We start from the raw sequence: 25,710 nt of genomic DNA, 5'->3' as shown, positions 1-25,710 counted from the left end.
GCACGTAACTTTGGCGACGCGTTAGCGTAGCGCGACAGCGATAGCGTGCTTCCGCCCCCCCGGTCAAAAATGCCGGAACCAAAGTGATGATGTTGAATTTTTCGACCCAGGGATTGAAAAGACTGAAAATACTTCTTTTTTTGGTCCTATGTAGATATTTCTGTTCTATTCTAATCCCTAAGCAGAAACAATGAAAAAAACAAGGTTAAAGGAAATTGTGCTATTGGTGTGGTAAATACATGAACAACTTGAGTTTTACAAACTAATAAGTCAGCCAAATCTATTCATCTATCTATCTATCTATCTATCTATCTATCTATAGCTAGCTAGCTATCCTTTTCATAATGCCATCAGAAATAGCAGGCTCTGGGCTGAACTCTGTAGAAGGATACAAAATATTGAAACAAAATAATTTCTGACTGAGCAACGGTTCCCCAGAGTGCAGCTGACTCTCAGCTCAAGTCATGCCACCATGGTATTGATGTTCACAGGTATCCTGTGTTTCATCTTATGTGTCCATGCATGTGCAATTATTTTACAACACAATTCAGTCCGTTTACGTTCAGTGTTTTTTGTTTGTTTGTTTTGTTTTTTTCATTCTCTGATGTGCTGCTCCTTATTAATCGAGAATAACGTGCAACCATTTGGGCAGTTCCGTTAATCCAGCCACTTCAAACATCCACAGTGGCATGCTGGGAAGTCAATTTTAGCAAAGTATTAACTGGTCACCCAACCTTGTGTTTATTGACTGCACGTTCTCTGCGGCATTGCCTTGACAACAGAGGTCGACCTTTGATTGTGGTTCTTTTGAAGCTTTAAATCTTTCAGATTTATAGATACCAAGTTAATTTTGTTTCTTGTGTAATTATAAAAGTCAATTGTTTGTGATAGCCTTCCGTTTTCACGACCACTAGAAATGAATCTTAACTGATTTTGTCGTGAACACATACAGCTTTCACTACATTGAACGCAATGCACCGGTGTTGGAAGGTTACTGATCATAAGGGTCATCCGATCTTGAAATTGATCTTACAAATGAACAAACAAAAAGAATAAAAGTGGTGCACACCTGGGATAAAAAAAAAAATGAGAAGAACACATTTAAGATTCAGTTTGAGACTCTGAAAGTATTGACGACTGCAAATAGACTTTTGAAAAGGTCTTTCACGCACCTTGAATCTTTAACTCTAAGAAGGAGAGGAAAGGGCCAACGGCAGGTTTAGGTTTTGGTTGTAGCACCGTTTCTTTCCTGCTCCTTTCCATGCACGACTCATTCATAGTGTTGTACGAATGACCCATGACAGAAAATGTGAATACAGTGAGATACCCCCGCGTTGAGCCGCTGTTTCGCTGTCAAACAACCCTTTGCTTGACTGTACCTGCCTCAAAACCCATCAATCCCATTTTCATCCATCCATCCATCCATCCATCCATCCATCCATCCATCCATCCATCCATCCAAGTTTCTCTCACATGTGCACAAATGTTATTCAACAAACAAAAAAAAATGTATTCAAGTGTATAGAGTTTTCTTGTACAAAGACAAATTCACACTGACACTTTTAGAGTAGTGACATGTTGTCAGCATTAGCAAGTTTTGCCCAAAAGCAATGGTAATACAAGAAACAAGACTATTTTATGGATTAAGGGGATAATGTTGCTAGGAGACGCAGACTCATGCTGTAGTCCACGTACATTTGGGGTCGCTGTGCCTCTCTCTCTCTATCTATCTCTCTCTCTCTCTCTTCCCCCCTCTCTCTCTCTTCCTCTCTCTCTCTCTTCTATCTCTCACTCTCTTTCTCTCTTCTATCTCTCTCACTCGCTCTCTCTTCCTCTCTCTCTCTCTCTTCTATCTCCCTCACTCTCTCTCTTTCTATCTCTCTGTCTCTCTCTCTTCCTCTCTCTCTGTCTGTATATGTGTGGGTGTTTGTGTGCATGTATGTGTGTGCGTTTCAGTCTTTTCTCTGCGTCTGTGTGTCCTTGCTCGTACTGATACTTTAAAGCTGTCAGCATCTGCTTATGCTCACTGTGTTCCTCTAAGGCCAAGGCTCCACACTTAACTCGGTCGGAATTGGAAGATTACCAATGGATGGAGTTTGAGTTTGCTTGTTTTTTAATTGCATGTACATTGACATGTGTGTTTTTATTTTGGCCGTGGCAGCTGACTAAACATCGTCTCCCAGGGCAAAAGACCTGGATGGATGATGAAATTACGGAGTGAAAAATTCTTGAACCTTTCTGTGGAGACGGAACAAGAAGAGGTGAACAAGAAGAGAAAGCTGCAGGTAAGACTGTTTACCTTTGGTGTTTGATGGGGCACCTCATGCATGTCCTGATGTCACAAACACAGCAAGTCCTTAAGAAGGTCAGAATAGCTCTGTTCTTGTGTGTTGGACTTCTGTCCACCGACGTCCCTGCTGTAGCAACAATTGAAGAATCACATCTGAAAAAGTCAGGTCGATCTCCACTTCACCTTGTTTTACTTTCCCTCCCGTCGCTGTGCCTTTGAAAGGAACTTTTTCCTGCTCACACCCATCATTTGCTGTTTATTACCAATGCAGTTTTGATCTGATTTCCTCCTGAGTTCTGTCTATTGTGCATCCTGTCGTTCACTGACTCTTGCTTTGTCCTTCTCTGCTGCAATGATTGCTCCTTCCCTCAGCTGAACACACGTGGGACTCAGCAGGTTAATGCCTTGCAGGGAAACTCTCTGCGCAATATAACAGTCACCCACTCCTCTGCACTTCTCACACGCTACTGCCCTCCCTCAGCATTTTTAGTCTCCCCCCTGTTCGCAATCACCCGCCTCGCCGTGGCACCATGTACTCGTCTGAGGAGCTGTGGAACTCCACCGAGCAGCTCTGGATAAACGGCTCCGAGGCAAATTTCTCCCGGGGAGAACGCGGCGCCCACGGTGAGGATGAGGGAGATCAGCACCCCTTCCTGACCGACGCCTGGCTCGTGCCGCTCTTCTTTGCTCTCATCATGCTGGTCGGGCTGGTGGGTAATTCCCTGGTCATCTATGTCATCTCCAAACACAGGCAGATGAGGACGGCCACTAACTTCTTCATTGGTACGTATACGCGCATGCCTCTGGGTGGAATGAGACGGGGTCGTGTCGGAGATCAGCCAGCTAGAATTCCTAGTGCATTAAGCCCAAAAATTGCCCCATAAATGATGTGATACTTGATGCACGTGCTTCTTTCATCTGTCTGCCAGCTCTGCTCTGCATGTCAACGCTGACTTCAAAAGACCTTCAGAGGTTAGGAAAGGGAAGCTCAGTGCAGTCTGAATTACCGTCCACCTGCCCTATTAGCACGCAAGGTGTGTGAGAATGCATTCAAAAAAGACTCTGGCTGTGGGGTGAATGCAAATTCAGGGATGGGACTGCCCTGCAAAATAAGATCTGAAATTCTCAGTACGGAATGCCTTACTTGTGCATGCAAGCGAGCAATTTCTACTCCCCACACGCTGAGACCTCTGTCAAATATTTTTTGCCACTTGTCTTGCTTCTCTTCTAAATGCAAAACAGATTTCTAAAAAATGCAAAACTAGTTGTAGAACCATCAATATGTCCTCCTTAATGCGATAGGATGATGGCATTATTTGTGATATCTTAACTTTTAATACCACCTTAGACATATTTAAACAAATGCATCACGCATGTGAAGCATAGCACTTAAGCACTTAAGCACTTAAGATACAGGTCTGTTGTACCACTGAGAAATTTGTCAAGAAGGAGAGAGGATGTGTTAATTGTTGATCCTGTGCAAGGACACGTCCCATTTGTCTCCTCCTCCGAAGTGAGGAGCAGCACGCGGCTTCTAATCGCGTAAGCCTGATGTGGTTCCAGTGATTGATTTTTGTACCCACAGTCAATCGCACCACGTCTGATAGGAATGGCATTGGCAAAACGCGTCAGGGAAGTCGACTGTTGATGTCTAAGTAAGATGGAAGTCATCTGTGATCTACTCTGAGACCATTTATGCCTTTCTCTCCGCGTCGCTCCATGTTTGTGACAAAATTTGATCTGATTGGAAGAGCAATGTCCCAAGGTAACAACTGTTTAATATTCAGGAACATCATGTTAGTACCGGGACCATCTGCTCAGCCTTTCAACATAATGGTTTTTAGCTTGTATAATGCAATTCAGTTTGCCAGTTAGATAGACAGGTCGCTGCGTTGCACATTAGTCAGGGAGACAGATGTAGCAGGAGGAAATAAGGATTTTAGATGCTTGTAGATGAAGGCGCTGATGGGGGTTTATGCTTTATTTCAACACTGCAATGACAAAAAAGTCTTTTACCTGTCTGGAAGTTGTTTGTGCAATCTATGGTCGGTGACTTATGATTTAAATTTAGGGATTACAATTTTCATTGCAGTGGTCAAGAAAAGCAAAACATAAACAAACCTACATTGCAAGGATGACACTGGGTTTTTATATTAGCTTTTCCTTTATTGTTAGTCATGAAAATGTCATCTTAAATGCCGTACATCTGCATGAATAAATTATTAATATTGTAAGAAGAAAACCAGCTTTTCATTTTAGGAGAGCTAAAGATTTGCTTTAAATATACTTATTATATATATATATATATATATATATATATATATATATATATATATATATATACATATATGTATATACATATATATATATATATATATATATATATATATATATATATATATATATATATATATATACATATACATATATACTCATATATACACATACATATATATATATTAACTGTTTATTGTCTTTGTTCAAAGCAAATCTAAAGTTTGAATCTAGTTTGGTTAAGTGAAGTACTTTGTTTTTTCAAAACATTACAGAATTTTTTCTTTTTTTTTTTGCACATTGGTGCTTGAATATGTACAAATTTCCACTACCTGAGAGATGTTTTTATATTTAAAATAAACAAAACAAAAAGGGATCCTTGGGAAAAATCAGTAGATTACAAGGAAAGACTTGATCCCAGTTTTAAATCTCTCTAAATAAATAAACAAATAACTTATCTGTCATAAACATTTGCATACCATACAAATGTTTTTGGAGCGATGAAAATGATGTTTTCTCTCTTTGCAGCAAATCTGGCTGCCACTGATATCATCTTCCTGGTGTGCTGCGTCCCCTTCACTGCCACCCTCTACCCTCTCCCAGGATGGATCTTTGGCAACTTTATGTGCAAATTTGTTGCCTTTCTGCAGCAGGTAAGAAAATGTCAATCATTTTTTCCAAAGTGCTTTTCTCTTCCTCTTGGATCAGAATCATATTTTTCATACATAGAATTTTTTTTTTTTCATGTTCTACCAACAAGATGACGTGTCTTCACATCTGGCTATAGCGCTACTTCAAAATTCAAACGGTGTATTTTTTTTCAGTTCAGGTCCCTGAAATATGACATTTCAAAGAATAATGAAAAAAAATCAATGTAAAAAAGCAACAATTTCTGTTGTTGAATAGATCTTGGAGTGAGGATGCTGCTGTATTCTGAGCTGAACACATTTCCACTGAGCGGAGACAATATTAATTCATAAACTTCTTCTTCAGATGTTACAATAAATGGTTGATGTTGTTGTAACTGGTGAGAGTGTTGAGCCTTGTGGCAAAACTTAGTCAGAGTCACAGTCACCAAAACAGTGAGATATAAACTGTCAGTTTCTAAACTGCACAGTTTAATTTTTGTCCTGTTGTGACCCACCAACTCAGGGCATAATGGCTTTGTGTTACTTTCCGCTACGTATAAAACTGGCCTGTTACCAAAGGACTATGTGGCTACTAGTCTTTATCTGTTATGGTCAAACCAAACCTGCCGCTGGGACCATGGTTGTGTGGTAGGTGTGCTTCGGTGGGAAGTGCCCACGATTAACAATGCAGCACCTGTTGTACGAATCTCAAGTTGTGGAGTCAGCACTTTGTTGAGTGACTGGGGGATGGGATCGGCTGCTGCAGCAGCAACAATCACTCAAATAAAAACATTGATCTGGTTTGAACCACACCGAGCTAATTTTCAGGCAGCAGCAAAAGAGAGAAAATGAAGGAAAATGAAGATAAGATAAGATAAGATAAACCTTTATTCGTCCCACGACGGGGAAATTTAGGTGTTACAACAGCCAGAAGATAGGGCAAACAAGAATAAAGTGAACAGAGCGTATAAAAATAACCTAATAACCTAAAATTGGAAATAAACCCTGTCAATGGAATCAACCCCTGGAATTGGTCTGAATGCATCTGAATAGCTTCATGTACTGTGTACCTGACATATTTTTTTTTCTCTTTTTTCTGATATGTCCAGTTCAGTGTGCTTCTTTTCATCACTTGCACTATGTTGTTAGTGGGATCAATAAAGTTTTCCGAATCTGGATGTGATATAACCATGAGGCATTGAATTAAATGCAGAAAATCTCTAGGGTTTAAGTATGCAAATAATGACACACACACACACACACACACACACACACACACACACACACACACAGATAGATAGATAGATGGATACAAAGATATCTATGTGTATATATGTGTGTGTGAGGGGGCAGAATCACAGCAGCTGTTGAAGTGTCTGTGTGGCTGTTGAGGACAGAATGAAGGACTATGAGGAATACGGTGCAGGTGGGAAGGGTCGTATCATTAGTCAGACCAGTGGAGGAAAGCTGGGAGGCATCTGGTGCACGGATGAAAAACAACTCTGCATGAACCTCTATCACTTCTTTGCTGGTGCCAATGGTGAGAATGCAATATGCAATGCTGCTCTTTGATCTCACAGCATTGAGTCTGAACCACCTGGGAATCGCTGATGTGATAACGTTTTAATTCATTGGACAATCTGCCAAACAAGCCTTGTTTATGAGAAGCTGGCAAACAGTGTCAATCTCTGGCTATGAGCAGTCCTTAAGGAAAAAAAAAAATCGAGACAATTAAATTGACTTCATGTAAGCACATCTGATGAAAATGAGTGGGCGTCAAGCACAGATCTTATGCTGTATTTTTTCAGGAGCATCATAATTACACCTAATCTTGAGACTTTGCAACACAATGAATCTCTGCTTTAATTGAGTGCCACAAACCTGACAACTGTAAATGGCAGGATATCCAAGTGTCTGTTTGGTTAATTGAATATAAAGAAAATGATTACTGTGAGCCTCAGTCAGCCTCTTTATTATTTCTTTGGACGTCAGTGTGAGAGTACTCTTCTCATTAATTCAGCTTCGAAAGAATGGGAGCGGGGTAACTGTCAGTCCTGGAGAGTCTCTTTTCAGCGCTTAACAACATTGAAATGACTACTTTGAGCGTAAATAGATGGACATCAAGTCTGGCAGGCTTGTCAGGTAAAATAGAGAAACAGGGTGAGAGGCTAAAAGCATTTCAGATTAAATGAGCGATGAGTCATTTACCTTATTCAATACATTTTTATCATAAGAATGAAAAGATTAAGATTTTATACAGATTTAGTGATCTTCGTCCTTTAAATAAGGATGACTTAAAAATCGTAACACACAACTATGATACGTAGCTCTCTGTGTTTGAAGTGACTTGATTAAATGGGAAGAAGCAAAACATGGAGCCAGATCAAACGGATGCAGTAACAGTTGGCCATGTGACTCACTGACTGTGCTTAAAGATTGACCGGAGAGGGATTTCATTTAATTCGAAAACTGTGGAAGGTGAATGCAGCCATAATAACAACTATTAGGCTGCTTATTTACGCACAGACTAATTCAAATGAAGACTTAAGTTATGATTTTTATTCTCTTTTCCCCCCTATATATTTCATTTCACACCCTTTCATTGAACCAGGATTCTGTGTGTGTGTGTGTGTGTGTGTGTGTGTGTGTGTGTGTGTGTGTGTGTGTGTGTGTGTTGCATCTTGGTCTGTAGATAATTAATATTTTCCTCATTACAAAATTGTGAAATTTCCATTTGAAGCCACCCCATAATGTATTATATTCAGCAAAAGAAAAAGAAAAAACAGAGCAAACAGCAGCAGCCCTCCTCCTTCTGAGCAAAGCAGCCTGAGCAGACTACTGGCTTCACTTCCCTCCTGACACATCAGAACCGAAAAAACCAAACAAAAACCTGACTGGCTATGCAGCACCTGACTGACCTGGACTGATACCAAACCTGATGCAAGGCCCAGGATTGGAGCCTAACGCTGTGAGGATGGATGAATCCCCCTTTCCAACACTGCCTCTGAATTGGTTCCCCAGCGGCAGTGTTGGATCCGCTGCCTGATGGACACTGTTTAAAAAGCAGGACCTTTGATAGAGGGTAAAATGCCTTGACAACACACATCATTAGAGTTGCATTCAACGTATTGGTGCAGATTTTAATGACTGAGTGAAACCACTGTTTCAAGGTGAGTGAGCAGGCTTTGCCATCCTGTTTCTCTCTCTCTCAGCTCCGTAAAGATTGTATTACCAAAGAGTGATGAAACACCGCTTACGAATGATTTATGTCTCAAAAATAATAAATCCACCAGCAGCAGACCAGCAGTCTTTATCAGGTTTGCTGTTGTGTTTTCATCACTCATGTCCGCAAGAGCGCCCATGTATTTTAAAATTAGAGCAAGAGGGGGGAAAGAGGCGGCCATGCATTACTAATGCTCAGAGGTTTCGTTCAAATCTGGTGAACTAGACACGTCTACATCATTGGGTTAACTGCACCCTGCTTGTATCATTTAGCATGATCAGTCTCTGGTTCACCAGCATTACATCAGCAGAGAACTCTCTATCTCTTTCTGTCTCTGTTTTCACCCCCTTTTAAATTAAACCTCGGTCTCGGTAATCATCAGCTTGACGCAAAGTTGAAGTAATGAGTTTCCAAAAACTCCTCCTCATTCTGCAATGCAGTAACGCAGCAGCTGGCTCCCTGTGAGGCAGCCCGTCTGTCGCAGTTTATTCCAAAATAAAACTAGATGTCTCTCTTTCAACTGTCCAGTTAATAATTGTAATTTCCATGTATTCCCACTTTCCTCGTGGAGGGCTGAATCCCAGCCCTCTGTCTTTTGTCAATCAGCTTCCGTTTGCACACGCAAACATTCAAGAACCTGGTACAAATGTTGTTGTGAGCCCGGTGCCAACCTGTCAGTTTTCATATTATCAAAGCGGACAGCCCGAGTCAAATATTTCAGAGATGACTGAGATGCTGGCCATCCACTCTCCATCAATCACGTTCGACAGCAGTGACCGCACAACAAGAAGAATTCAGCTCTCCCAACAGACTTGGAAATTTGTATGGGGGCAGAAGGGAGTCTTGTTTGCTGCAGTGTCCACCCCCCCCCCCCCCTCCACACACACACACACACACACAGATTGCAGCTGTAGAGCAGTTTTTCTTCTTCTGCATTGCAATATGACCACGGTATTCACCAATCCTGTTGATAACAGAGGAGAAAATAGAAAAAAGAATCATCTCACCAACGAGAGGAGGACTATTCTTTTCTTTGTAAAAAGGCCTTTGCAAAGTTCTGACTCTATCATAACCATGGCATGATAGAAGAAAAAACAGACACAGATGTCTCCATTAGGTGCAGAGCTGTTGTGTTAACGGAGTTCACTGAATGAAGATGAAGATGGGATGTTTGATTTTTGTACTTTTCTGTCTTTTACTTAAAAAAACAAACAAACAAAAGGGAGCTTATTCATTGAAGCTGCACTCAATTTCTGGAGAAATTACATAAGCGCCTGTAATTGATGGTGATTTGAAAGACGCCCCTGCCCTTCTTTGCCCATTAATTCACACCATTATTAACATGTTATTAACATGCACATATTATGAGCTGTATTATCAAGAGCGGAAGATTAAAAGAAAAGGCAATGCATCTGGTGCTGTTCATCAATATTCCTTCTGTTCTATTATTCTCTTTTTACTCTCTGCTGGGCCCCTGGTGTGAGCGGCCATCATTGTGTTTCAGGATAACTAATGAATAAACTTGCGGAGCAGGCATTTCTGTCCTGGCTTCTCATCTTGCGAGCTGCACGTGTTTGCCGACCTCGCTGTGAAGCTGAATTGCGGATCAATTGAGAAAAGATCCAGCCTAAGATGTTGCTGGTTTGGGAACCATGGGATTCCCTCAAAAAATGACAGAAGAGGACAAAGTAGAAAGAGATGAATATGTTTATTGTTTGTCTAATGTTTTTTCTATGTTCATTTCCATTAGTGAGCTGTTTCCTTCTTTGTGATGATGACTGAGACAATCATGCAGTTCTCAGCAATCACTCATCACTCAGAGGCAGTTCCATGCGATAATCAATGCAGTACATTCAATATACACATGTACCCAACTCAGATATTTGACTTAAAGCCCGACTACAGCTTAAGTCAATCCTAAATATCTATAAGGAAATTGTGAAAAGATTTTGTTTTCTTCAGAATAAGACATTTTTGCGATCTAGTTATAATCCCAGAAATGTGCGCATGTTCTTCATTCATTCCCTCTGTAAGATCTCAGCCTTCGAATAGACAGTATGCATAAAAGATGACAGGGCTCTCAGCAGGCATCCTTATCATCAACTCTTTGTAATTTCACTCTGGTCGCAACACTGAACTCCTCGTGACCCAGTCCCGACTCGCTCGTCACATCTTTTTGATACAGTGATACTGTGCTCCAACCCTCCGAAGGGTAATATGTGTTAGCTTCGCCGCCACACGCAAAGAGGTGGAGAAAACGAAGAGAAAGCGAGGGACTGAGGCAGCTGAGAGCCCTGAAATTCGACCCATTTTGGTGGAAAGGTAGCAGAGAACTTATCACCCTGGCTTCATTCTACTGTACTTCAAAGCAAACTGTGTTTGTTCATCAGAAACGTGATAAACAATCAGTGAACAGCTGTGGAAAGAAATCATCAATCCATTGTTTTCTGAATCAACTCCTCTGTTCTTTAAAACTCTGTGGAAAACGAGAATCACACACTCAAACAAAAAAGAGAAGAGGGGAAGAAAATGATACCAAGTAGGACTTAAACTTCCTTTTTTATGGATCAACCCCATGTTTATGGCAGAATTTCTATTCATTTCATGTGCCTAAATGTAATTTGCACAAGAACAAATAAATGGTTTGAGTTATATTTCTTTCATATGTTAATTCAACACCTTATCGCAAACGCAGACCACCTCTCTTCTTCTTCCTCCATTGCTCTCGCTTCTCCTGTGAGCTCTTCCGTTGAGTAACTAGAGAGCTCATTAGGAAAAGGGAAAGTTAGGGGGCGAATTGCTAATGAAGCACACTAAGCTGCATAAAAAGAGTAAGGTCAAATGGTGGTTGATACGCAAGGTGTGGTCAAATTGCTGAACATCTTGCTCTACCTCTGACTAGTATGCAACAATATGCAAGAGTATCTGATTAGCCTTAACCCAGCATGAATGTGGCTGTAAATTCTAGACTTTCTATGCCAGCAATGATGGAGCAAAGTTTGCTTCCTGATGCAGCTGCAGTGGAACCGAAATCCTCGTGGCTGATGAAACAGTGGTGAATAGACTTGCAAAGAAACAAGATCAGAAAGAAAGTACGATGAAGCATGAAATCCCAGTAAGACAGGGACTACAGCACAGCTTGTGGTTGTGTTATCTTCCCTTCCATTCTAAATGTCACGATTCCATGACTCTTTGTAGACATGATGTGAGTCCAAAGCGAATTGTTTAAAATAAATAAATCAATTAGCTTTATTTATATAGCACAAAATTACAATTATCTAGACGAGTTCTAATAAAGGTGTGGATTAATTTCTCCAAGTCTGGCCTTGACAAGATCGGTTTTACTTTGGCTATTTGTCGTAGTTGATCAAAACTTCTTTTTGTACAATGCAGCTGATCTGTTTCTGAAGAGCAACATCCTCAGTCTTGTTCTCATTAAGACTTTTGTGACAGCCAAGCTTTAATGTCATTAAAACAGTCTATCAGTAGCTGGACTGAGTGGGCATTGTTTTGTTGCAATGGGAGATAGATCTGGCAATCATCAGCGTAAAATGGAAAAGCGATGCTCCGCTTCCTAGAAACAAAACCAAGGGCAAATAAATAAGAGGCGAATACAAGAGGACTGAGGACTGAACCCTGAGGCCTTCCACATGGCAGAGGAGCTGTCAAGGACACAAAGGTGTTAAATTCTACACAGAACCACTGGTTGCCCATCACTATTGACTCATTCCTGCTCCCACCAACAAGTTGTTGCTGGGTGACTGACTCAGAGACTCAAATGACTCAAAATCCAAATCCTCTTTGATGAGTGACTCATACAAACTGGTGTCAGTAAAAAACAACGAAGTTTAACTCTTTTATTGTGTAGTGTGACTTGTGCTGACGTTGAGACCTGAAATCCAACTCATCCCTATTTTGTCTACAACACGGACTTTTGTGTTTAGGCCAACATCAGCAAAGAACGTAACCGAGGATTAAACAGACATAGAATAAATAAACATAAATTAAACCACAGCAGATTCATGCACATTTTTTTAATTTAACACATTGAGTGCAGTAAGAAAATGCTGTCAATAGTGCAGGGGTGTGTTCCAGCTTTCGGCATCGACCATACAGCAAAATGAAGGATGACACTCATCAGTTTATGGCTTTAACCTTATTCAACTCCAGTGTTGTGTTCTGTGCTTTTAAATTTCCTGAACAGGTTTCGCTCCGGCAACTAAAACAAAAACAGATACATTAAAAATTAGTTTTTTAAATATGCATCCAAAAACAAAGTTTTATTAATTTAATTCATCATTCAATATTGCCTCTCTTAGGTGACAGTCCAGGCCACCTGCATCACTTTGACAGCTATGAGTGGAGACCGCTGCTACGTCACTGTCTACCCCCTGAAATCTCTTCGCCACCGCACCCCAAGAGTTGCTATGATCATCAGCATCTGCATTTGGATCAGTAAGTTCTCCTCAGTCATTTCTCTCAAGTTTCTTCCAACATCTTGGTTAGCAAACATTTTATGGATAACTGCAAGGGGGCTATGACCCCACCACTTTGAACTAACATAATCTTGTCCTGAGCAGGCTCCTTCATCTTGTCCACTCCAATTTTAATATACCAGCGTATAGAGGAGGGCTATTGGTATGGCCCGCGACAGTACTGCATGGAGAGATTTCCCTCCAAGGCGCATGAGAGGGCTTTCATCCTCTACCAGTTCATTGCCGCATACTTGCTGCCAGTGCTCACTATTTCCTTCTGCTACACTCTGATGGTGAAGAGGGTTGGACAGCCCACCGTGGAGCCTGTCGACAACAACTATCAGGTACAGGCACGGTATGCGTTCTGCTCCACCATAATTACGTTAGCAAACCAAATCAAACCAAATCAAATTAAATCAGTAGACAGCAACTTATGAAATTTCCAGTCAAAGTCTGGATGCTGCTCTTGTGCCTGTCAGTTCTCCTGCACTAAAGGAAACTGGACTTTATTAAATACTATGAGTTCCGCCTGTATGTACAGGGCACTTTTGGTCAGGTTGGCCACCACAGAAAAGATCTAATTAACATCTTGTTAATGCCACTGGTGAGGTGCTGATTATTAGTGGCAGTTGTGTTAGAGAGAAAGTGTAAGTGTATAGTTTCCCCCTGCTCATTTTGTGTGATATGTGTCCTGAATGAAATATAATAAGCGATTTAATAAAATCTCTCTGAATCATTCTTGTTATTAAAATCTAATCCCAAACCTGCAAGGCTGGACTCCTAGGCAAGTCATTATCTAAAACCTGCTTATAAAGGAAGTTTAAAAATCCTATTTTGAATCCAATCAAAAAAATACTTAGTTCATTGTTTTAAATTTCAGTGGGAACAGCCTCCACAAAGATTTGGATAATCTTAATAATCAGTTTCTTGAACATGGAAGGTTTTACACAACTCTGCAACATCACACAGTGTTGATTGTTTTTGGAACTGTTTGCTTTGCACACCATTCATGAAAAGTGGAGCTTTTTTGTTACTCATTTCCTGCCACAGTAACAAGCCAGAGACACATATTATTGCTAGAAAACCTTGACATTTTAAGAGTGACAGCCTTGTGTAGTCAGGTTGATGACACAACATGAAACAATGGAACTCCACCGCTGACCAGGCTCCAGGCCTACCATTAACACATTACGTGACCTCTTCATTTCTATGAACATAAGGGGCCTAATTGACCAGGTTTACCCACGCAGAAAAATGTAGCACAAGCAATTTGATTTGCTAGTGAAAACTGAAACTGATTGGGGCACTAGCACACTGCAGGGAACACATCCTTTGTCACAATGTTCCTTAGTGAGGGTTTAAATCCCCCATGCCATTGATTTATATCGTCAGTAAAGATACAGCGCTGACCAGCTGCCGATGAAGATGGTCCGAATGTTTCAATAGAACTCTCACATCGAAGGCAAAAGCCCTTACCTCCTGTGAGATTAAACAGTCCTGGGCTACAATTGAGCGGCTGCAATCCTGTTTCATTTGCAGTCTCCCATATTTTTTCTGGAGAAAAGCGGGAGAGGGGCACAACCTTCATTTCAAAAGTGCGGCCTCTGCCAGTTTTGCACCTGTTTTTCTTTGTGTGTGCAATTGTAGTGGATCACTTGCCATACACAAATGGATAGGGCATACAATCTGTTTGAGTGAGCAATTGGCTTTGCACACCCTGTCCAATCTTTAGTCTGTAATCTAAAGACGTGCTTAATTGATTGACGTGATTCCAGCCAAATTAAGCCTGGTCAAAGTTTTGGTGTCGAGAGTGAGGGTTGATTTGTACTCCATCAGTTCTTGTGATGGCTACTGTGATGACAGTCACACTCCTCAGCCAAGGGTGAAAAAGCAGCGGAGGAAGTAGAAGCAATCACATTTGGAAAAGCACAAGGTCCTGACTGCCGCAAATGACAAACACCTCAGCTCTGGGTGGTACCAGTGGTGAGCAATGATTTGAGTGCGAGTGCAGCCTGTGTACAAATGCTAGGCACAAAGGCATCAGTGGGAAAACACTTAGAAAGGGCTTGGCTTTCCATTTTGAAACACGTTCAAACAATTGTTCTCCACTTCAGGTCAATCTCCTGTCCGAGAGAACCATCAGAATCAGGAGCAAAGTCTCTAAGATGGTGGTGGTGATTGTCCTGCTTTTCGCCATCTGCTGGGGTCCCATCCAGATCTTCGTGCTCTTTCAGTCTTTCTATCCAAACTACCAGGCCAACTACACCACATACAAGATCAAAACGTGGGCCAACTGCATGTCCTACGCCAACTCCTCTGTCAACCCTATTGTTTATGGATTCATGGGTGCCACCTTCCAAAAGTCCTTCAGGAAAACCTTCCCGTTTCTCTTCAAACACAAAGTAAGGGACAGCAGCATGGCCTCAAGGACCGCTAATGCTGAGATCAAGTTTGTTGCTGCGGAGGAGGGCAACAACAACGAAGCAGTTAACTGAGTGATTCGCAAAACATCAAACAGCTTATTTTTGGCATGCATGGCGATCCCCGGACACAGGGCTTAAGAAGACTGATAACCAACAAAGCCGACTGTTTGGCAGACACGTTCATAACAAATACAACTGCTTAACAAACTGACATTTGCGAGCATCGCTGGAGACTGGTGGATATTTAAACAGATGGACAGTGATCACGCTTGTTGTATTCTATGTATTCTTTAGCCAAGCCTGGGCAGTGCCTGAACGGCCCATTATCCGTTGAGCTGCCCACAACAGAGGGAAAATCAGATTGCATCTGGTGACAGAAGCGATTAACCAGCAGGTGTCCTTATCCTTCCACAACTGTGGCTGACGAGGTCTGCAGCTTGACCACGACCTGTCTGTATGCATTTGGATTTTTGAAAAATATGAATGAGATACTTTTAAAAAAAACTAATGCTGGACTTTTTTTTCCTGTTGTTGTTGTTTTTTTTTTTGTTTTTTTTTAATACACTTGTTGTATGAAACATGTAGAGACTAGAGACTGTTTTTATCCCCTTTTATGAAAATGACACTGTGGTATCCTGGCACAATAGAAAAATGTCTGAAAATGTAAAAAAAAAAAAAAAACAAAAAAAACAGAGAGTGTGTTTCAGGTTATTTTACTGTGATATACTCAAAGAACAAGAGAGTAACTGCAGCCAATCTCTGCAAATATGTCAGAGACACACTGTATAGTAGACATCTCATTTCCTATCAAAGTGTGCCCACTACACAAAATATGTTATTTGTCATTTATATTAGTTGAACATGTGTTCGCGAGGCCAGGCTAGCATTGTTTTGTCATTACGTTGAGCTAAGCTAGCCACCACTGAACCGTGACACTAACTTTACCTTTATGTAATGCAACACCTGTAAATGGCCACTAAATGTTGTCTTTTTTTCTTCATGGTCATAATGCGCATTGGATATTCACTACATGTGAATGACTTTAAACAAATAAGTTGAATGTATTTAAACATAAACTTGGGAATAAGCCAATCCAATCCTTCTTTCATGAGCCTTTATGCCACTGTAGGTTGACAGTGTCCGGCGTCACACTGCCGACTCGTTGCCTTGCCAAAATATTACTGTAAATAGGAAATATGTAAATAGCCATGTAGGTTACCGCAGAGCTGTCTTTCATCAGCGCTCTCAGGATGACACATCGTTGAGGTTTTTTTGTTTTTTGTTTTGTTCACAGCAAAAGCCATGGTAGCCAAAGGAACGGAAGTTCCCTTACTGCCAAAAGTGATGCCAAGGTCCAAAAAGGCTAAGCATAGCCTGTGTTGATGTTGCTTTTGTGTTCTGTGCATGGCATTCCCACTTGCTTCAATAAGTGTTTTTGCTGCTACTTCAATGGGCGTATGCAGCTGTAATGCACCACACCAGCCACTGATACATTAAAACGCCTCGCTGTGATCCCACATCACATGACTACGTTCCCTCGTGGAAAAGGTGAACAGTGCCCTGCATTTTGTGTCGGAACATGTTCTGCACAGACGCTTTGTATAGAAAAAGTGCCCACCACTTACTCACCAGAGCCAGCCCTTTTTATATTCCACACAGTCACATTCCAAAATAAAATGCCAGAAGTATTTTATGAAAATATGCCAGGCTCTATTTAACTGGCGTCTATGTGCATTAAGGGGAAAATGCGCTGGGGTGCCAACGGGTCAACATTAATTGAGTTTTTTGCATATGTTAGCTAAACAGAGGCACTAATTACACTGTATTTATCTTTGACGCAGTTTCAGCACGTGGGGCTGTCATAACCATGCAAATCATGTCTGAGCTTGATTCTATTTCATACTTAGGTTGTTTGGAGATGTTCTATTGCAGCTGGAGATTTGGCCTCATCCAAATTTTCAGCAACCATGCCTGTATGTGACTAAAGTAAAATATAAAATACTGTGCAAATGTGTTGACATGTTTAATTTGAAACATGATAAAATATTTTTGCAGGTTAATGAATTGTGAAATTGATGTATTTGTTCCCCAACATTCCAGTTAATCATCTCATTGACCCTTTGTTTTTAACCACATTTGCACCTATTTTTGATTCTTCAATGTGTAGATTCTAATTGTCCAACCCTTTACTCTGTTGTGCCACAGTCTTAAGTAACAAAACAGCAATGTGAGTATTAATACTTGGGAGAGCCCTTTTCAATCAAATAAAGGAGGAAAAATCATGGCTAGTTTTTCATATATTTTTCAACAGTTTCAACGGGTTTGCCCTAAACAATCCAACAAAAGCAGATTTAACTATTTTGGGTCCTTTTAGAACCCCTTGTTGGATAGTTCTTAAACCATGCACTCTCTCTGTTTTGGACCTGTGCATTGATCCAAAGCGATTGATGGGAGCCGCGAGGTTAAGCCAAATTCTGCGGGCAACAAAGCCAGCACATGATATGATTGTATTATGGATCTCTCTGCCTCGATTAAAAGGGAGTGAGTACTTGTTTAGGGTGAGAGGAATACGCACATTACTCTTTCTCTCTCTTATTTGTGTCTATTCCATTAAACTGAAAGATTATCATGTTGTTGGTTCGTTTTCTAATGTACTGTTGTTGTGAGTGTGAATGTGTGTGTGTCTGTGTGTGCGCGAGGATGGTGCTAACAGGGGTGGGGGTGTGGGAGTGAGGCACAGGTACGCCAGCTAATGAGCGAAGATTAATGCCAACCGGGCCACGTCCTGATTGGTTGAGCTGTTGAAGACTTGTTGCCCTGTTCATTGCTCTTCACAACCCATTTGGATTTTTCTCTTGTTCATGACAACAACAGCCATAACCTTAAACGCCATTGTCAGAGCTGTTGCCACTCTTGCTCATAGCAACTGAAATGTCATGCTGCGAAAAACCAAAAGAGGAAGTGGGAAGCCTGAATTACTGAATGCGTCGACAGCACGGTGCTACAGGATGCATCATCATCATCATCCTCGCTTTGTGCTCATCTATGGCACATTTGCTAACATCAGGCAACACAAACAGGCACATACTTGTTTTGTGAAATATGCAATGATTCTGAAAGTGCATTTTCATGCGTCACATCCAGACTTCATTACAGATTTAAACACTTTAGTAGCTACACAAAGAGCAGGTCTACTCATAAGGAGGTGGTGTTATTATATGTAGAGAATCCCAGAGCGAGGATTAGTTTTGATTACATCACAGCTGTACGGACAGGAATCATCGCACAAATTGTCTCAGTGTTTTATTATCAATTTTTTGCTCCCAAAAGTTTTACATTGGGTCCTTTAGGTAAGCTGCATCTGTTGTTTCACATAACATTACTTTCGTATTATACATCACTGCCCATCAGTCAAGATGCAATCCAAGTCAGTTATGTGTGACCTTCATGGACTTGAGCATTTTCTTTTTAAATAAAATAGATATAAAACAATATAGATTCTAAATGTTATTTACATCTTGTGTTATACTAATTTTCAAAAGCCTTATATTTTAGAGTTCATTCATTCATCATTCATTTTCCATACCCGCTTAGTCCCGAGCTCAGGGTCACGGGGGTCTGCTGGAGCCTATCCCAGCTGTCTTAGGGCGAAGGCAGATATTTTTTTTTATCTATATTTGTTTTATATATATTTTAGAGTTCATTAGAGATTTTATTTTTAACTTTGAGAACATTTTGAAAGCATGTTTTTGAGAGTGTTGACCCTGTATGTCCACCACTGTCAAAGAAATTCTAAAGTACTAAAATAATCTTTCCAGCCAAAGTCTTTTGTCAGTCAGAGCACAGCACTCCTTTGGTTTGGAGAGGCTTTCTATATTCTATTGTTTTTCCATCCATCTTCCAAAGACACAGGAGACTCATCCTGTCATCCTGAATCAAATGTTTTGTATTTATAAATAAACCAGGCATATTACAAAATGGACCAGAATGTTCTTGCATATTTCAATAGCAAGTAACATAACGAAACAGCCTCTGCAGAGACAAAATGACTTCTACCTGGCCACATGCTCACAGGGGGAAAGAAAAATCTACATTCTCACCCTTATTCAGCTTTTTAATGAACAATCTAGAGGGTTTGTTAATGTCCGCAATTTGTCTCTTTCCTGAAACATCAGTCTCTGTGATAGAAATCTACATTTCTCTTTGCTTCACTGAGCAAGACATCAGCAAGAATTTAATGCTGTGCTTTGTTAACACACACACACACACACACACACACACACACACACACACACACACACACACACACACACACACACAAACTTTAGTATTTCCTATTGTTGAGCTCTTTAGAAAAGTCTCCAAAGGGGGAAAAAATATCAAGGCTTTCATGAAAAATACAGTGCAGCATACTTTTTTTTTGCCATGCTCCTTTGTTTGAAGATATGAGGCTTTCTTCTGCAGAAGACTTTGGAAATACGTTTATCTTAACAACACAGGTTTTGTTGTGCTTCAGTTCTTTCACCGCTTTCTCAGTCAAGGCTTCATTTGCTGCAGCCACTTGGAAAGAATGAAGCAAATATGTGTTCCCTCAGCTCACTGCAGTCTGTTCACTTAGAATGAGTGCTCTACTAATTTAGCAGTTGATTTGGTTCTCTGAAGACCGCATCTTAACTGTGTCTTGAGCAAATTCATGGTGACGCTTCATGCTCGTTATAATCAATCATAGTGTATTCGGACTGTGCTCATCAACGCACATATTGCCAGATTTTGCTTTTAAACCACAGGGTCCTATCCTTGCTCTTGACTGGTTATAAACTGATAAGACTGATGCAACATCATACATTATCACCTCTCGATTCACACACCTCAGCAAAAAAGTATTCTCGTTAATTTTATGCATATTTTTGTCTCATTGTCTGCAGAATTGAGGGTGACCAAAAAATTACTATTCAGGATAAAACTTTTAATTTCCGGCAAACAGGAGATTTCAGAGTTAAGTGACATTGAAATGCTTTGCAGATGCGATGGCTTATCTCCGCAAGAGATTTGACTCTGCATTGAAAAAAGTAATTTGTTCATTAAATATCAACTTTAACAGTGATGTTGTTGTTGTGTTACGTCCTGCTATTGTTAGGTTTTGGTCACTCTGTCACTCTGTCGTTATGTGTAATTTTTAGGGAGATAGTCTGTAAGGTCCTTCTTGTTTTGTTCTGTTCACTTTCATTTGTCAAGTTTGTTTGTATTTAGATTCCATAATTTATGAATCTCCATCTAATCTGAATCTAACAAATTATTTAAAGCCACTCATGTCTGGTTGTACTGTGCACTTCTTCATTTATTTTCCTGTCATAGTTTGAAAAGTATGTGAATAGCCATATCATGATCATGTTTAGTCTTTTATGTGGTTTTGTCTTCAATTCCTGTTTTATTTTGTCATTACCATCTTCCTCTTGCTTCACACCCCAACTAACTTCTGTTGGATGACTTTCACCTGTGTTTCATTTGCTGTGTCTCAATTCAGGGTCTGCATCCTTGAAGTACGCATTTTGAATAGAAGTTGCGTCATCGCACTGCGCGAAGGCTCGTCCCAATTCCCAAGGGCGGTTAGGACGCTCAAATGCGTACTCGAAAATACGCACTCGTTTTAGCCGATTCCAAGGATGCACCACTACTATCCTTTGTGTACTTGTGCATCCCATGATGCTTTGCGTGCTGCTGCAAAGCATCGTAGGATCCTGGGAAGTCAGCTGAAATTAGCGGCGTGTACTGGTAAAGACACGACATATACATTTAAGTATTGAAGTTTCACATAAAGTATCCAGTTTCTAACGTAGGATTTTATTTATTTGATCATCCAACGGCATCGTTAGATGGCGAACCAATGGTTAGCTTGATACTATAAAAACGTCACTTCCGGGGGTTGACGAAACGAGGAAATACGCCGAAGGCTAGACCGTCCCGTGTGGTTACCGGGGAGGCGGGGTTTGGTCCGTCCTTCTAGGCTGGGTCCCTGAAGAACGCTTCCTTCAGATGGAGGACACTCGGTCTCAAGGGTGCAGACCCTGAATTGAGACACAGCACCTGAATTGAGACACAGCAATTGTCTACCCTGCCCTTGATTGGTCTCACCAGTGTTCTCTTACCTCCATGTAGAAATAGTCTTATAGTCCCTTGTCCCTTTTTCTGGTGTCAGATTGTCATCTGGAAGAATCTACATTTTCTATGTTCCTTGTGATGTACTTTTGTTTAGGGTTTCTTTTGGTTTTCAGCCATGTTGTGTTGCTAAGTTTATGAATAGACAGCCCTTTAATGCACCCAGCACTCATTTGCGTGATCCCTGCCATCATCAGGCCACCTGACAGACTAGCCGTTCCGCTATTGTCCCACAGGCTTCGTTTTGGCCGGCTTCCCTGGCACAGCCTTTGGAAAATGGAGGGAAAAAAATAATGTTGCTCCTCGGGGTGTATCCTGACGGCATCAGTGATCTTCCTTGCCTCTTGGTAAGGCACAAAATGTCATGCACACATACAAATGGCCCCCTCTGGAAATTGATCCTTGGATTGGAAAGCACATCAACAATAAATATGGTGAAAAATTGTCTCGAGAAGCGCTACACGGCAGTCAGAATGACCGAAATTAAATGGTGAGTGACATTTCATTTAAATGCATCTGCACATCAGCTTCAATTTGTGCCACGCGGTAGGTAGATTTATTTTTCTGTTTGTTTATTCCAAATGAATCCAATGGCTGACACAGGCCATCCAATACTCACAATACACAATCATAATCAAGTTCAGGTTTGTCATTCGCAAGGAATGCTAGGCGTGATGGAGCGCTCTGCCTCAAAAGGCGACACCCCTTGAGGGAATGAAATATTTTCCTCATGATCGTCGAGTGAAACGCAATTACCGTAAATTACCACTGCAACAATTTTATCTCTTGGCTTGTCCAATAATGTTTTCTCCCACCAAGCAATATCACTTATGTCAAGAAAGAGTGTTTTTCTCATCTTTGTACTGACTGCAGCTCGGTGTTCCTGAGAGATAATTTGTCAGCAGATTTTTATTTTTATTCTTTTTGTTCAGTTACGAAACCCTGAGCGGGCATCAGAAAGTCCACTTTTCACAGAAAAGAAATGGATAAATGCTAAAGCACCTTAAAATGTTGTCTAGTACAGAAAATCCCCAAGGGTTAGAGCTCCAGAGAACTGTGTCTTTTTGTTATGTTTTTCATCGGGCACCTTAGCAGGCCGCTAAGGGGTCCTTCAGTGATTTAAAAGGGCCCTTGCAGCTGCGCTGGCCCTCTCTCTCAGTTTGTGTCATGTCTGTTGGAATTGTGCTACCTCACTAACAGTAAATACCTTGAAGCTGCTAAATTGTGTCCTGTCTCGCTCTCTGACCGGAGTGGCTGTGTGGATGAAGTGCTCCAGCGGTTCATTGTTTAGTTCAGCCCTCATTCTTCACAATATTGGTCCTTCGAGCCGCATTACCTCACCCACATCAGCGGATGGACACCAAAGGAGTTGGAAATGAAGCAACACGACGGCTACAGCGGCTGCCGGCCCACCTCCAGGGCTACCAGGTCAGCCTTCCTCAGTCCCTCATGCCTCATACTGCTCCTCCTCATCAAGATGACAAACTAAGTGCCAGTGCGCAACAGCTGCAGTCACTCAGCTTGCAGACCTCGTCAGCAACTCCAGATGGCCAGCTTCTACCTGCACTCGGGCACCCACCAGCGTATCTCTCAGCAGTTGATAAGGTGAACCAGTGGGATATAGCACCACAAGCTGACACACTGCCTTGCGTATCAGCAGGGTATGGAAGACCCCCATCTCCCGCCCCCAGCGAGAGCAGCTCGCAGAGCCATCAGGCCACAGGCTCCTGCCTCAGTGAGCCCAGTCCTCCAGCATCACAGCGATCACCACAAGCTGGCCCAAGCTTCCAGCCAGAGAGGATGACCTGGGTGAGCACGCAAGCAATTAACATACAGCCAGCTGTATTCACTGCCAGTCCCCCAAGTACGGCTTTGCTCCCCCAAGTGGACACATCTGCTACTGCAAGCTATAGCCATGGCTGCGGTGACATTCTGACCAGGTCTCTCCCAGCAACATTGACTTCTATAACCCACTTCGGAGCAGACCTCACTCAATCAATCTCCACAATGACCAGCACGTCTGCATTGTATCAGCCAGCCTATCAGATACTGCATCCAATGGTAGATCCAGAAGTATAGTATATCCATGTAGACAGACTGCTCAGCAAACTGCCCAAGCACTTCAGAGACAGCTTTGTGGAGCATCTTCAAGCCCAAGGCCGCCTCAGTACGACTCAACTCAACCCCTACGGCCTCAGAGACCTCGCCAACTGGCTCAAAGACAAAGCAGAAGCTCAAAGACTCTCTGCGAAAATGGCACAGCGCCACCGTCGCGATGAGTCACATGTCTACAAGAGAGAACGACGAAGTACCAGCTTGCAAGCCACGAGGGCAGCTTGTGTCGGTGTACCACGGCTCAGACAATGGCAGAGCTCAGGACAGTCATCCAGTGGAGGCACCGGTCTCAGGCACCAAGTCACAGAGGGCCAAGAAGTTCTGCCTTTTCTGTAAGAGCACAGAGCACTATCTGTCACAGTGCACCAAGATTATGCAGCGTTCACCAGAGGACGTAAGGAAATGGCTTGCACGCAGTAGGCGCTGTTGCAATTGTGGAAGGACCAGCCACCCGCCAGATGCCTGCACTTTGAGGAAACCATGCAGTGAGTGTCAAGGGATTCATCTGAGAGTGCTACATGACGTCGCCAAGTCAGGCTCACAGGTCTACCTCATCACTCCACGGGACAAAGCCACACTCAGCAACTCAAAGCAAGGTGGGAAAGTCTACCTCAAGGTGGTGCCTATCATCATAAGTCACGGCTGCAAGTCATTGATGACCTACGCCATCCTGGACGATGGGGCTGAGCGAACTATCATCCTACCGGCTTCTGCCAAGCATCTCAACCTTCAAGGTGAAGCAGAGACCCTCACCCTATGCACCATCCGCCAAGACATTGCCCATCTTGCTGGTCAGTCTGTGTCCTTCCATGTGGCCACACGAGCACACCCAAAACAGCGCCACCTTATTAAAGCCGCATATACTGCAGGACAACTAGCATTAGCGGAGCAATCGTATCCCATGGCTGCACTACAGAAACGTTACCGCCACCTGCGGGGCATCCCACTTCCTGACTTCGCTGAAGTCCAACCCCTGCTGTTAATTGGCGCTGACTGCACCCACCTGATCACAGCGAGAGAGCCAGTGAGGTTCGGACTCGGTTGGGCACTCCAAGGTCCAGACAACATGGTCTCCTCTGATGCTCTACCAACACGTCGAGCGACTCTGGCAGCAAATAGTGCGATCCCGTCTGGACCAAGAAGCCATTCACATCCTGGAGACACGCACGGAAAGAGTCAAGGTGGGCGACACATTCCACTACGGGACGCCACTAATCCGTATTAAAGGTGCCCCACTGCTCAAGGCCTCACCAGAAGCGATCATGCCCCTCCTACGGGGTACAGAGAAGCGACTTCAAGGTGATCCAGTTCAGGCCGAACAATACGAGGCTGAGATCCAGAAGCTTATCAGTGCAGGTTATGTTGCCAAGCTCAGTGACAAGGAGGTAAAGGCCTCTGAAGAGTCATGGTTCATACCCCATCACCTCGTTCACCATGATGGCAAGCCACGCCTCGTTTGGGACTGTTCATTTGTCTACAACGGCCTCTCACTCAACGAGCAGCTCCGAGCCGGGCTGAAGAATGAGGGCTGAACTAAACAATGAACCGCTGGAGCACTTCATCCACACAGCCACTCCGGTCAGAGAGCGAGACAGGACACAATTTAGCAGCTTCAAGGTATTTACTGTTAGTGAGGTAGCACAATTCCAACAGACATGACACAAACTGAGAGAGAGGGCCAGCGCAGCTGCAAGGGCCCTTTTAAATCACTGAAGGACCCCTTAGCGGCCTGCTAAGGTGCCCGATGAAAAACATAACAAAAAGACACAGTTCTCTGGAGCTCTAACCCTTGGGAATTTGCAACAATAGGTAATTTGGCCACTGACCTTGTTGTTTGAGCTTTGTTCCCTTTTCTCTATATTTGCACTATGTTATGAAACAAAAAGCTGAAGACCACTGCGCTGTGCTTGAGTGGCTCTTCAGTCAATTGCAGAAAGCTTTTGACCCATTTTGAAATATAAAGCAATGCTACTGCTGGAGAAAAAAAGACAACTACACACAGGCCCCATCTGTGGAGGCTCTGCAGCAGAAGACACGAATGACACTGGGGGTGCAGAAACACTGACTTTATTGTTTTAGTAAAGGTTCTGGGAGCCATTGGTTACACTGACATGAGAAAGACGAG

At 42.3% G+C, this 25,710-nt stretch overlaps 1 protein-coding gene across 1 annotated transcript; it reads left to right on the top strand.

The window, feature by feature from the left end:
- The first annotated feature begins 2,630 nt into the window (after positions 1-2,630).
- On the top strand, positions 2,631-15,866 carry kiss1ra (KISS1 receptor a). Its single transcript, XM_076021682.1, has 5 exons — positions 2,631-3,073; positions 5,093-5,217; positions 12,736-12,871; positions 12,997-13,235; positions 15,006-15,866. The coding sequence occupies exons 1-5, from the start codon at positions 2,821-2,823 to the stop codon at positions 15,384-15,386; spliced, it is 1,134 nt and encodes a 377-aa protein (XP_075877797.1). The 5' UTR covers positions 2,631-2,820; the 3' UTR covers positions 15,387-15,866.
- The last annotated feature ends 9,844 nt before the right edge of the window (positions 15,867-25,710 follow it).

This window comes from Nelusetta ayraudi, unplaced genomic scaffold, assembly GCF_046127955.1.
Source record: "Nelusetta ayraudi isolate G7.1 ecotype Tasmania unplaced genomic scaffold, CSIRO-AGI_Nayr_v1 ptg000011l, whole genome shotgun sequence".
Lineage (NCBI taxonomy): Eukaryota > Metazoa > Chordata > Actinopteri > Tetraodontiformes > Monacanthidae > Nelusetta > Nelusetta ayraudi.
Note: the sequence above shows the minus strand (reverse complement) of the source record. Positions and strands in the feature narration are given on the sequence as shown.